The 13,152-nt window shown below is 46.3% G+C and overlaps 1 protein-coding gene across 2 annotated transcripts in view; it reads left to right on the top strand.

The window, feature by feature from the left end:
• Positions 1-10,050, top strand: part of CA5A (carbonic anhydrase 5A) — a 91,256-nt gene extending 81,206 nt beyond the window's left edge. For both annotated transcript variants that reach the window (XM_030204570.1, XM_030204569.1), the window contains exon 7: positions 9,445-10,050. In XM_030204570.1, coding sequence (XP_030060430.1) covers positions 9,445-9,621 — 177 coding nt within the window. In that variant the 3' untranslated portion in view covers positions 9,622-10,050. The remainder of the gene's footprint in view (positions 1-9,444) is intronic.
• The last annotated feature ends 3,102 nt before the right edge of the window (positions 10,051-13,152 follow it).

Genomic DNA, 13,152 nt, shown 5'->3' with positions numbered 1-13,152 from the left:
CCCTTCTCAATTGCTACTATTAAGGGCAGGCAACTACTCCTTAATTCAGCCTCTCCAGGACCTCCTGGTGGGGCTATACATAAGTACATAAGTACATAAGTAGTGCCATACTGGGAAAGACCAAAGGTCCATCTAGCCCAGCATCCTGTCACCGACAGTGGCCAATCCAGGTCAAGGGCACCTGGCACGCTCTCCAAACGTAAAAACATTCCAGACAAGTTATACCTAAAAATGCGGAATTTTTCCAAGTCCATTTAATAGCGGTCTATGGACTTGTCCTTTAGGAATCTATCTAACCCCTTTTTAAACTCCGTCAAGCTAACCGCCCGTACCACGTTCTCCGGCAACGAATTCCAGAGTCTAATTACACGTTGGGTGAAGAAAAATTTTCTCCGATTCGTTTTAAATTTACCACACTGTAGCTTCAACTCATGCCCTCTAGTCCTAGTATTTTTGGATAGCGTGAACAGTCGCTTCACATCCACCCGATCCATTCCACTCATTATTTTATACACTTCTATCATATCTCCCCTCAGCCGTCTCTTCTCCAAGCTGAAAAGCCCTAGCCTTCTCAGCCTCTCTTCATAGGAAAGTCGTCCCATCCCCACTATCATTTTCGTCGCCCTTCGCTGTACCTTTTCCAATTCTACTATATCTTTTTTTTGAGATACGGAGACCAGTACTGAACACAATACTCCAGGTGCGGTCGCACCATGGAGCGATACAATGGCATTATAACATCCGCACACCTGGACTCCATACCCTTCCTAATAACACCCAACATTCTATTCGCTTTCCTAGCCGCAGCAGCACACTGAGCAGAAGGTTTCAGCATATCATCGACGACGACACCCAGATCCCTTTCTTGATCCGTAACTCCTAACGCGGAACCTTGCAAGACGTAGCTATAATTCGGGTTCCTCTTACCCACATGCATCACAGGCAGCCAAAGACCCCGCATACAATGCAACACCCATATTTATCACTCCCCCCCCCACCCCCAGTGTCATTCACCATCTCATGATAATTTCTTTCTGCAACTTACTCCTTAAACACACACCTTGGGCTGGATCTCCATCCACCCATAAACACCCCCCCCCCCCCAAGACACTCTGGAGAGCTCTTGTATGTTCCAACTTTTAGTTAATATCCCATTATAATGGGTATTACATTAATAGCAGGAAAGAAAGAAGGGTAAGTTAAAGTATGATTATAGCTAGTCATACTCTTCCTTTTCAATTTTGTGCTAAAACACTAGATAACTTCTTAAAGATCGAGACAGCACTATACCGAGCATGAGAACAAGAGTTTTGGCAATTTCAGCTTTCCAACTGTTTGCTGGAGATAAGCAATTTTTTGTATTTTTTGCCATTATTATATATAGTATTTGAAATTAAACCATTCCAGAGTTCCTCCATGCTGTTTGGCAGCCCACAGTAGGGTTGCCTGGCAGGCGTCGCACACTGGTTCCCACATCATGCTGACGCTGATCACAGAGAAATGGAGGATGTCATGTCAAGATAGCTCCTAGGACTCTCACTGACCCCAAGAGCTCGAGGCACCAGTGGCGTAGCTATGGGGGTCCCGAACCCCCGCCAGCTGTTGTTGTGGTTATTTTCCCCCAGCGCTGGTCTCCGGCGCCGCCACATTTCCTGCCCTGCTCTCTCGTCCCCTCAAATCTGGCACGCTCGTTTTGGTGAAACCGAGCATGTGTGCGCAATTCCATTAAAATGAGGATGCCGGACTTGACCCCCGCCAGTAGCGGCAGTGGGTGGGGGCAGCAAGGGGGCGGTGGGGAGACGGACCAAAATGTGCCCCCTCACTTTGGGCTCTTGCCCCTTCCCACCTCTGGGATGCACCCCCCCCCCCCCCAGGCACTTTCTTGGCGCTACTCATTGACTGGCAGGGGCTACCATGGTAACAGCAACTGTTTCCCCACCACAGGTCAACCCACCTCCACAATCGCATGCATCTGTGGCTGGGGTTACCTAAAAAAACCCATAACTATAAGAGAATGAGAAAAATATGCAAAAGCCCTACAGAAACCTTTCTGTCCCTCTATAATGCTGTGCTGCTCCACTGCTTTAATCTGCCTCCCCCCCCCCCTCCCAAAAACAAAGAAAGCCAAAACAAAGGGAAATCTTGGCTTGTGATAGAAGTGATAATGTTATTGAAATTCTTCCTCGTCATTTTCAAGTGCATTTTGGGGGGTTTTCTGTTGTACGAGAGGAGAGATACTTTAAAACCTGATGTACCTGTTTTATGCACTTATTGGCGTGAGAAACAATGGACGATTGTCTAATGCAAATTAAAGAGCAGTAACTTGTGAAAGAATTTATTTAAAGACAGGATAGTACTGGGGACTCAGCACAGCACAGACCTGACCCAACCATAAAGTGTCTGGGGCAGGATAGCCGGAACGCACCAACCCAGCATGTTGGAGGGTTTTCTCTCCACTGCTAAGTACAGAATCTGATGTTTAATGCTAGACTGCTGAATATTAAGTAGGCCTTTATAGAGATTTATTTCCTGTTCAGTTGTTGTTCGTTTTTGTAAGGTACTAGATTGACTGTGTACAGTTCTTCGTTCTGTTGGGCCGATGCTCAAAACTCCAGCCCTGTAAGGAACAGCGCCAGGAAATGCTGCCAGAATGGGACAAAAAAAAACCCTTCCCAATGCTCAACAGTAATAATATGCAAATTATGTGCGCTCTGTTAGCATTGCTCATCGGGAAGTTAAGGGGGAGGTAAATGCCTGCTGCATGCGCACAAGAGCTGTACAATAAGGGGAAAAGGAAGTGGGACTTGGTATACTGCCTTTCTGAGGATTTTTTGCAACTACATTCAAAGCAGTTTACATATATTCAGGTACTTATTTTGTACCAGGGGCAATGAAGGGTTAAGTGACTTGCCCAGAGTCACAGGGAGCTGCAGTGGGACTTAAACCCAGTTCCCCAGGATCAAAGTCCACTGCACTAACCACTAGGCTACTCCTCCACTAGCAACATTCCATGTAGAAGCCTGCCCTTGCAGATCACCAATGCGGCCGCGCAGGCTTCTGTTTCTGTGAGAAACATTCTATGTAGAATCTCAAATAGTAGCAACCACTAGGCTACTCCTCCACTCCAAAGCTCTTGTACTCATGCCCAGTCAAACTGGGGAAGAGGGAGTCCAATGCATGTCCGGGGGGGGGGGGGGGGGGGGGGGAAGAGGCACCTTCTGGGACAATTATGATCTCCAGCACAAGACAAGAGAACACTGATAAAAAAAATGTAAATGAACTTCTCCCCAATGTTCTTTTTTAGTGACCATGATTGATGATCTGACAGCAAAGCAAAGTGTCTGCAGTGAGGGGGTCAGGGAGCAGCAGTGAGCAGATCTGCAGGCATTTCACCCTTCAGAAGCTGGCTGCTAGCAAAAGATCTTGTAAGCCAGGTCTTTGTGGAAAGCTCGTTTCTCCCTAAGCCCGATCTGGAGCAAGCCCCCGGCCCCTTATTCCACTGGAAACCTAAGCTGCCGTTGGGTTTCCGTCAGTAAGGGCAGGGTTTGGTTTGTATTCTGTTTCTGAGCATTGCAGGGAATAGCTAAGGACCTCAATTTGCATAGGATTTATAATTGCGCTAATCTTTGGTGTGCGTGCTGCCTCCAGTGCCAGAGCTCTCTGAACTTGTGTGCTCACTAACACTAGAGTTAGGTTTTGAGCATCGGCCCATGTGTTTGTACATAAACCAGCTCATTTTCGAAAGAGAAGGGCGCCCATCTTTCGACACAAATCAGGAGATGGGCACCCAAATCGGCATAATCGAAAGCCAGTTTTGGGCGTCCCCAACTGCTTTCCGTCTCCGGGACGGCCAAAGTTCCCGGGGGCATGTCGGAAGGGTAACCAAGGCAGGACAGGAGCGTGCCGGGGCGGGCTTAAGAGATGGGCACCCTCGGCCGATAATGGAAAAAAGAAGGGCGTCCCTGGTGAGAATTTGGTCCACTTTATTTGGTACCTTTTTTTTCAGGTCCAAGTCCCCCCGACGATTCCCCCCCCAGGTTCAGGGAGAGCTGGAGATCCGGTGGGTCTCCAGCTCCCCCCTAACTCCCCTCAGCATTTCCAAAAAAGTCCCTGGTGGCCCAGTGGGTGACCAACCCCCGCCCCCCCAAGCGACACGGGGACTGGAGGTCCACTGAACCTCCGGTCCTCCCGACCCTCCCCCCCAACACAGTTCAGGGAGGGCTGGAGATCCTTATATGGTGTGAGGCCCCGTCCAGCACATCCCAGGATACACTGGGCAGGGCTGGGCGCCGCTTTTTTGTGGCGTCAAAGGAAGAGGAGGGAGGCAGGCTACCTCCCTCCTCCAACCCAGGGTACAGGGGTAGGGAGGGGGACGGATTGACACTGGCCACCAGGCATCCTTGCCAATGCTGGGGGGTTAGGGGGGGCTGGAGACCCACCGGATCGCCAGCCCTCCTTGAACTGTGTCGGGAGGACCAGAGGTGCAGCGGACCTCCAGCCCCCCCTGTCACTCGGGTGGGGGGGGGTTGCCCACTGGGCCACCAGGGACTTTTTTTGAAATACTGAGGGGAGTTAGGGGGGGCTGGAGACCCACCGAATCATCAGCCCTCCTTGAACCTTGGGGGGGGGGGTCATCGGGGGGACCGGAGGTCTGCCGGACCTCCTGCCCCGTTTTGCCTTGTTCGGGGCAGGGGTAGTTGGGGCTTGGTGGTCCCATGGACCTCCAGCCCCTGTATTTGACAGGTTTGGGCTTTTGACAACCCAGTCCTGTCAAACAAGTGCGGGAGGATCTCCCGCACTTCTACCCTATGATCAGAGATAATTGTGTGCTTAAATTTGCATGCAATTATCTCTGATCATAGGTCTAATAATGCCCTGTGCTGTTCCAACGCTATTTTTAGAGCGCTGTTTGGCACAGCGCGGGGCTTTTGATCATCTGTCAGTGAATGAAGTGGAATGGGTAAACGCGAATCATTTTTCTCTTTTAAAAAGTACAAAGTTGAGGGGTCTGTCTACGAAGTTACATAGAAGCACATTTAAAACAAATAGGAAAAAATTCATTTTTTCACTCAGCTTATGGTTAAGCTCTGGAACTCATTGTCAGAGCAAATGGTAAAAGTTAATGTAGCTTACTTAATTTACTTATTTTTAACATTTGTGCTATGCCTAAAACCTGGACAAAAAACATACTTTGATCCTGGGGAACTGAGTTCAATTCCCACTGCAGCTCCTTGTGACTCTGGGCAAGTCACTTAACCCTCCATTGCCCCAGGTACAATTAAGTACCTGAATATATGTAAACCGCTTTGAATGTAATTGCAAAAACCTCAGAAAGGCGGTATATAATCAAGTGCCATTAACAAGATTCCAGGCACAATCTCAGAGTAGCAACATTCCATGTAGAACCCCAAAGAATAGCAAGATTCCGGAATCCCAAGGAGTGGAAGAGTAGCCTAGTGGTTGCTACTATTTGAGATTCTACATAGAATGTTGCTAGTGCAGGAGTGGCCTAGTGGTTAGTGCAGTGGACTTTGATCCTGGGGAACTGGGTTCAATTCCCACTGCAGCTCCTTGTGACTCTGGGCAAGTCACTTAACCCTCCATTGCCCCTGGTACAAAATAAGTACCTGAATATATGTAAACTGCTTTGAATGTAGTTGCAAAAACCTCAGAAAGGCAGTGTATCAAGTCCCATTAACAAGATTCCAGGCACAATCTCAAAGAGTAGCAACATTCCATGTAGAACCCCAAAGAATAGCAAGATTCCGGAATCCCAAGGAGTGGAAGAGTAGCCTAGTGGTTGCTACTATTTCAGATTCTTCATGGAATGTTGAAATTCTGTGCTACTGTTTGAGATTCTGGAATGTTGCTACTGTTTGAAGATTCTACATAGAATGTTGCTAGTGGAGGAGTAGCCTAGTGGTTAGTGCAGTAGACTCTGATTCTGGGGAACTAGGTTCAACTCCCACTGCAGCTCCTTGTGAATCTGGGCAAGTCACTTAACCCCCCATTGCCCCTGGTAAAAAATAAGTACCTGAATATATGTAAACCGCTTTGAATGTAGTTGCAAAAACCACAGAAAGGCAGTATATCAAGTGCCATTAACAAGATTCCAGGCAGAATCTCAAAGAGTAGCAACATTCCATGTAGAACCCCAAAGAATAGCAAGATTCCGGAATCCCAAGGAGTGGAAGAGTAGCCTAGTGGTTGCTACTATTTCAGATTCTACATGGAATGTTGCTATTGGAGTAGCCTAGTGGTTAGTGTAGTGGACTTTGATCCTGGGGAACTGAGTTCAATTCCCCAGCTCCGTGTGATTCTGGGTAAGTCACTTAATCCCCCCCATTGCCCCAGGTACAAAATAAGTACCTGAATATATGTAAACCGCTTTGAATGTAGTTGCAATAACCTCAGAAAGGCGGTATATCAAGTCCCATTTCTCTTCCCCTTCCCTACATAATGAAGCATATACAAACGTATGTATATCTAATGTCCCCCCCTCCAAGTATTTTAGTCTGTGCTCAAGGTACTACCACAGACAAAGTTTGAACAAATTCCTGGAAGAAGAGCCCATAAACCATTGCTAAGGGGATTAATTAGCTTGCAATCTTACTATGTTTTGAGTCTCTACCAGGTACTTGTAATCTGGACTGGCCACTGTTGGAAACGGGGTTCTACACCTCTAGGTCTTTTTTAAAATTATATTTATAAGAATTTAATTTTACAAGCACTAAAATAACTTGCCTGAAATACAGACAAAATAATACAAGAATTATTTCAATCAGGTAATTATAAACTCTTCCTTAGACCACAAAATAGGGAGAGTGAAACAAGACAAGGAGATCAATTAAACAACAGTAAACAAAGAAAACGTGGTATTAACCTGATTATCCCCAGTTATTATTTATCTGAATCATTATTCCACATTGATCGTCTGGTTGGCTTCCTCAAACCCAAAACGGTGTATAGTCAATTTATTTCATTGGAAACATACGTATATTACATACATAGTAACATAGTAGATGACGGCAGAAAAAGACCTGCATGGTCCATTCAGTCTGCCCAAGACAAACTCATATGTGTATACCTTACCTTGAATTTGTACCTGTCCTTTTCAGGGCACAGACCATATAAGTCTGCCCAGCAGTATTTCCCGCCTCCCAACCACCAGTCCCGCCTCCCATCACCGGCTCTGGTACAGACCGTATAAGTCTGCCCTCCCCTATCCTCGCCTCCCAACCACCAACCTCTCTTCCCCCCACCTGCTCCGCCACCCAATTTCAGCTAAGCTTCTGAGGATCCAATATTAGTGGAAATAATACAACTGATTTCATTTTTCCTCTTTTAAAACCAGAAATTATTTAACAAAACAAACACTTGAGTCTCTAATCCAATTCCCACTGATTAAGGTAATCCCAGTTTCACAGGCTTCACTCCTTTTGAATTAATATACTAAGAGGAATCATTTCAGGCACCTCTGGGTCTTTTAACAGCCCTTGTCGAAGCTAACATGGCAGTGTCGGGTTTTTACTTATTTATATATTTATTGTTTTATGAGGAGTGGCCTAGTGGTTAGGGTGGTGGAGGAGTGGCCTAGTGGTTAGGGTGGTGGAGGAGTGGCCTAGTGGTTAGGGTGGTGGACTTTGGTCCTGGGGAACTGAGGAACTGAGTTGGATTCCCACTTCAGGCACAGGCAGCTCCTTGTGACTCTGGGCAAGTCACTTAACCCTTCATTGCCCCATGTAAGCCGCATTGAGCCTGCCATGAGTGGGAAAGCGCAGGGTACAAATGTAACAAAAATAAAATAGATACTATTGGAGATTCTACATGGAATGTTGCTACTATTGGACATTCTACATGGAATGTTGCTACTATTGGAGATTCTACTTGGAATGTGGCTACTATTGGAGATTCTACTTGGAATGTTGCTACTATTGGAGATTCTACATGGAATGTTGCTATTCCACTAGCAACATTCCATGTAGAAGGCTGCGCAGGCTTCTGTTTCTGTGAGTCTGACGTCCTGCACGTACGTGCAGGACGTCAGACTCACAGAAGCAGAAGCCTGCGCAGCCACATTGGTGATCTGCAAGGGCCGACTTCTACATGGAATGTTGCTAGTGGAATAGCCACATTCTATGTATAGTAGCAACAGTGGAGGAGTGGCCTAGTGGTTAGGGTGGTGGACTTTGGTCCTGAGGAACTGAGTTCTATTCCCACTTCAGGCACAGGCAGCTCCTTGTGACTCTGGGCAAGTCACTTAACCCTCCATTGCCCCATGTAAGCCGCATTGAGCCTGCCATGAGTGGGAAAGCGCAGGGTACAAATGTAACAAAAATAAAATAGATACTATTGGAGATTCTACATGGAATGTTGCTACTATTGGAGATTCTACATGGAATGTTGCTATTCCACTAGAACATTCCATGTAGAAGCCTGCGCAGCCACATTGGTGATCTGCAAGGGCGGACTTCTACATGGAATGCTGCTAGTGGAATAGCAACATTCCACGTAGAATCTCAAATAGTAGCAACAGTGGAGGAGTGGCCTAGTGGTTAGGGTGGTGGACTTTGGTCCTGAGGAACTGAGTTCGATTCCCACTTCAGGCACAGGCAGCTCCTTGTGACTCTGGGCAAGTCACTTAACCCTCCATTGCCCCATGTAAGCCGCATTGAGCCTGCCATGAGTGGGAAAGCGCGGGGTACAAATGTAAGAAAAAATAAAATAAAAATCTTGGATAGTTTTGTTTTCTAACCCCTACGATCAGTGGCATTCCGACGCTGACTGACACCCAAAGCGGATCGCCAATGACACCCCCCCTGGGTGCACGCCACTGGGGGGGGGGGGGGGGCCGCGGCGCGTGACTGTCGCCCTGTCGGCTCCGAGTTTGCAAGTGTTCACTGCTCCCTCTGCCCCGGAACAGGAAGTAACCTGTTCCGGGGCAGAGGGAGCAGTGAACACATGCGAACCGCCCCCACCGCCCCCCCCCCCTGGTACGCCACTGCCTACGATCTGCTGTTCTGTCGTTTTTTTGTTTTTTTTTCCTCAGATTACTCCTGAGTCTGTGCCCTTTCAGCTTCATCATATGCCCCCTATTTCCCGGCTTCCTCTCAATTGAAAGGGACTTGCCTTATGTGCATTTAGGCCATGGAAGTATTTGAACATCTCTGTCATGTCTCCTCTCCTGATTTTCTTTCAAAGTATGTATATATATATATATATATATATATATATATATATATATATTAAGATCTTTTAATTTAGCTTATAAAAAGTCTGTCATACACAGTAGCAGAACATAGCTGACCAGTGAAACCATTTTTCTTGTTGGAGAAGAAACAACATTTTCCCTGTAGTGCCGTGTTGACTGATCTCAAAAAGATTGGAACCAATATTGTTCTGTAAACTGAATATTCTGTATTCTTCCCGATTTCTCCTTTCCAGCTTGCTGCCTTTCGGAGCCTGTTTTTCACTTCCATCGGTGAAGAGGAAAAGAAGATGGTGGACAACTTCCGGCCCCTGCAGCCGCTGATGGACCGAACCGTCCGCTCTTCATTCAGGCCTCTCCCGAATGTGTTCCACTTCGAGACAAAGGTCAAGGAGCACTCCCATCAACAGTAAGCCGACCGGGACAGGAAGGTAGAAAGGTTAATGGCAACTCACAAAAGTAACAGGCCTGGAACAGGAAATCTCAGAACTGGTCCTGTTCAGTATTCTGCCAAGTGATGTCCCCTTCGACCCCCACCTCCCCGACCCAGTGGCCAGAGCGTTCTTTGGAAACTCTTCTTTCAACATGTGAACCTCATGAAATGTGGTGGAATATATTTTCCTGCCACTGTCCATTAACTGAAAATGCCTGGAATTAGTGGGTTTTTTTTCCCTTCTAAAGCATTTTCTTTACAAACTATTTAAGTCGGAAAGTTCTCAAACTGCCACGGTGAGACATACGGTATATTTTCTGAAGGGGTTTTAATGTTTAATACATTTGATATGCCGCTTTAGTCGTCAGTCAAATCAAAGCGGTTAACAATAAAACTCCATAGTTGATAAGAGAGAAATCATGATGCCATTTGACTACTGAATACGTGCCTTCACTGAGTTTTGAGATCAGATGGTACTTGGGGGAGTTTCAGGGGGGGGGGGGGGGTCATTCTTATTTTCAGAATGATGTTTCTACAGATTGCGCAGATAGCCTGTGGAGTGGAATAGTCCTTAAAACGAAATCAGAGGTATTTGATTCTTCTTAGGATGGAAATGACTTAACCATATGCTGTACATTCAAAAGGTCCAAATACGAATCCATTCCAGTCCTTCTCCAAAGGATTGTCGGCTTTACCAGCCAGCTAGCACAAGCATTGTGGGAAGGAAGTGGAAATGCAACGGTTTGACAATGCAGTTAATGTTAGATGTTTGTAAATGCTGTGTTCTTTTTCTCTGTTGCAAGAATATCTCTCTTCAAGTGCAGCCATTTGCCCAGCGTTGGTCTCTGGCAGCTCACACACTCTCCTGTTAAGGGCTGTCTGCTGCTGAAGCCATCATGAGTTTACATTTGTCTGCGTGGTGCTTTTACAAATCTATTTAATCAACAGGTTTTTTTAAAAGTGTGTGTTTTAGGACATCAGTTTCCTTCGGGTCTGGAAATTCAGGGACCAGGTTTAGGGATGGTTAGGTCCAGTGGCATAGTGAGGGCGACCGCCACCCGGGGCAGTTCGCCACTGTGCATCAACCCCCTCCCTCGGCGCATCACCCAAGCCCCCCACCCCCCCCGAGTGCATTCTTGCCTGCCGTGTGCACGCCTCTGGGGGGGTGTCAGTTCCGCTGGTTCCCTGCTCCCTCTGCCCCGGAACAGGAAGTAACCTGTTCCGGGACAGAGGGAGCAGGGAACCAGCGGAGCTGACCCCCGCCCTTGCTACACCACTGGTTAGGTCTTTTATGTCTCGATTTTCCCAGTTTGTTCATTAAACGCTGCACAATGATTTGGTTTTGTAGTACAACTTCAGCTGCCCCTCTGCTGGAAAGTGGAAAGTTTTTGACTGCAGAATTAGCGAGTGACGAATGCTGTATTAATTGATTAGTCTGCTTCTGGTTTGGGCTAATTTAAGAGTAGGCTGTGCAATGGTATCTCTTTGAAACGAGGGAAAACATGGAACAAATATGCAGCTAGTTAAATCTGGACGGCCTGCTTTCTATAATTGTGCTCTTTACTGTTTTGTAACACAGTCCTTGAGACAGAAGGTTCAGTGTCAAAAAAACAGATCTTGCCACAGAGCAGTCTTTTCTCATCCATTAAATGGATGTACCAAGGGCTCCAATTCAGACCCTGACACGGGAGCAAGTCTGCCACTCAGGGAGGAGATGGTTTCCTGGAAACAGTTTCAAAGCAGCAGGTCTCCTCATCAGGTTGGCTAGGGTGACATTGGTGTTCTCTGTGTTTATGGTAATTTTGTGATAAAGAACGTATAAAGGAGAGACTGGGAGCATTTGATTTTGTAGAAACCAAAAAAAAAAAAAATGGAAATACTGTCTTATTAGTTGTAACAACTAGTGCTTGTATTCTGTCCTGTCTGAGCATAGACGGGATCTTTCCTGTTCAAAAATGAGGTGCAGAGACTTAAACCAGGAGCGGTGGGAGCGAACTGAACAGCATGTGTTCACTTTCTCAGTGCTGGGGTCTATTTCTGTCAGAGGAAATTTTAAAACGAATCTGAGAAACTTTCTTCACTCAACGTGTAATTAAACTCTGGAATTCGTTGCCAGAGAATGTGGTGAAGGCGGTTAGCTTAGCGGAGTTTTAAAAAGGTTTGGACGGCTTCCTAAAGGAAAAGTCCATCAACCATTATTAAATGGACTTGGGGGAAACTCCACTATTTCTGGGATAAGCAGTATAAAATGTATTGTACATTTTTGGGATCTTGCCGGGTATCTGTGACCTGGATTGGCCACTGTTGGAAACAGGATGTTGGGCCTGATGGACCTTTGGTCTTTCCCAGTATGGCAATACTTATGTACTTATGAAATATGGTCATAACCTACAAAAATTACAGATGTCCTTCCCCTTCAAAGACCTAGAGCAATTTCTGTGTGACAAGAACACCTCTGGTATTTCTGAGCTGTCTCTGGCCATTCTTATCTGCCAGTGTCACAAATTATCTTGTTCTACCTTTATGTAGATCACTATCCCCAAAAGCGTATTTGTTCTGAATTGATTTTGGTTTCTATAAAAGATGTGACCCTTAACGAGCTTAACTGAACACAAAATGCAATAAAAACATTTTCTCCTGGATCATATACATACATGTATGACAGGTCAGGTTTTCAGGGTATCCCTAATGAAAACACATGAGAGATTTGCATGCTTACGTCCATTGTATGCAACTTTCTCTCAAACATTTTTTTTTAGGTGTGTCCTGAAAATGTGACCCATGGGTGACCCTCGAGGTCTGGGAATGAAGACCAAGGATCTCTGCATTTTTGTCTGGATAAAAACGTGTTCTGTAACATAGTAAATGACGGCAGATAAATACTTGTACGGTCCATCCAGTCTGACCAACGATAAACTCATTTTACACGGTATGTGATACTTTATATGTATACCTGAGTTTGATTTGTCCTTGTCATTCTCAGGGGGTAGACCGTAGAAGTCTGCCCAGCACTGTTTTTGTACTGAAAAGTTCTGAAGATTCTGGAATCCTAACGAGTTACAAGATTCCGGAATCCCAATTAGTAGCAACATTCCATGTAGAACCCCAAAGAGTAACATAGTAAATACCATCAAGTAAAGACCTTACAGTCCATCTAGTCTGCCCAACAAGATAAACTCATTTTACATAGTATGGCTGAAACTGAGTGGCAAATTTTGGCTGCAGATTTGGTTTCAGTCAAAACCAAAAGGACAGTTTTGGTCGCCCTCTAAGGAAAACCAGATCTCTCGTCAAAATATTATAACATTTCTTATCAGGGCCGCCGAGAGGGGGGGGGGGCAGGGGGGACAAAATTCCCTGGGCCCGGTGCCGCAGTCCCCTCCACCCACCCGCCCCCCCCCCCTCCGTCCACCACCAGGCTGGGCTCCCCTGAATTCAAATTATAGCCCCTCACCTTGACCTCGCTCCGTGTAAAAGAAGCGCAGCAGCGGCAGTCTGAGATCGCCTCCCT

This window comes from Microcaecilia unicolor, chromosome 5, assembly GCF_901765095.1.
Source record: "Microcaecilia unicolor chromosome 5, aMicUni1.1, whole genome shotgun sequence".
NCBI lineage: Eukaryota > Metazoa > Chordata > Amphibia > Gymnophiona > Siphonopidae > Microcaecilia > Microcaecilia unicolor.
This window is presented reverse-complemented; position numbering and strand designations above follow the sequence as displayed.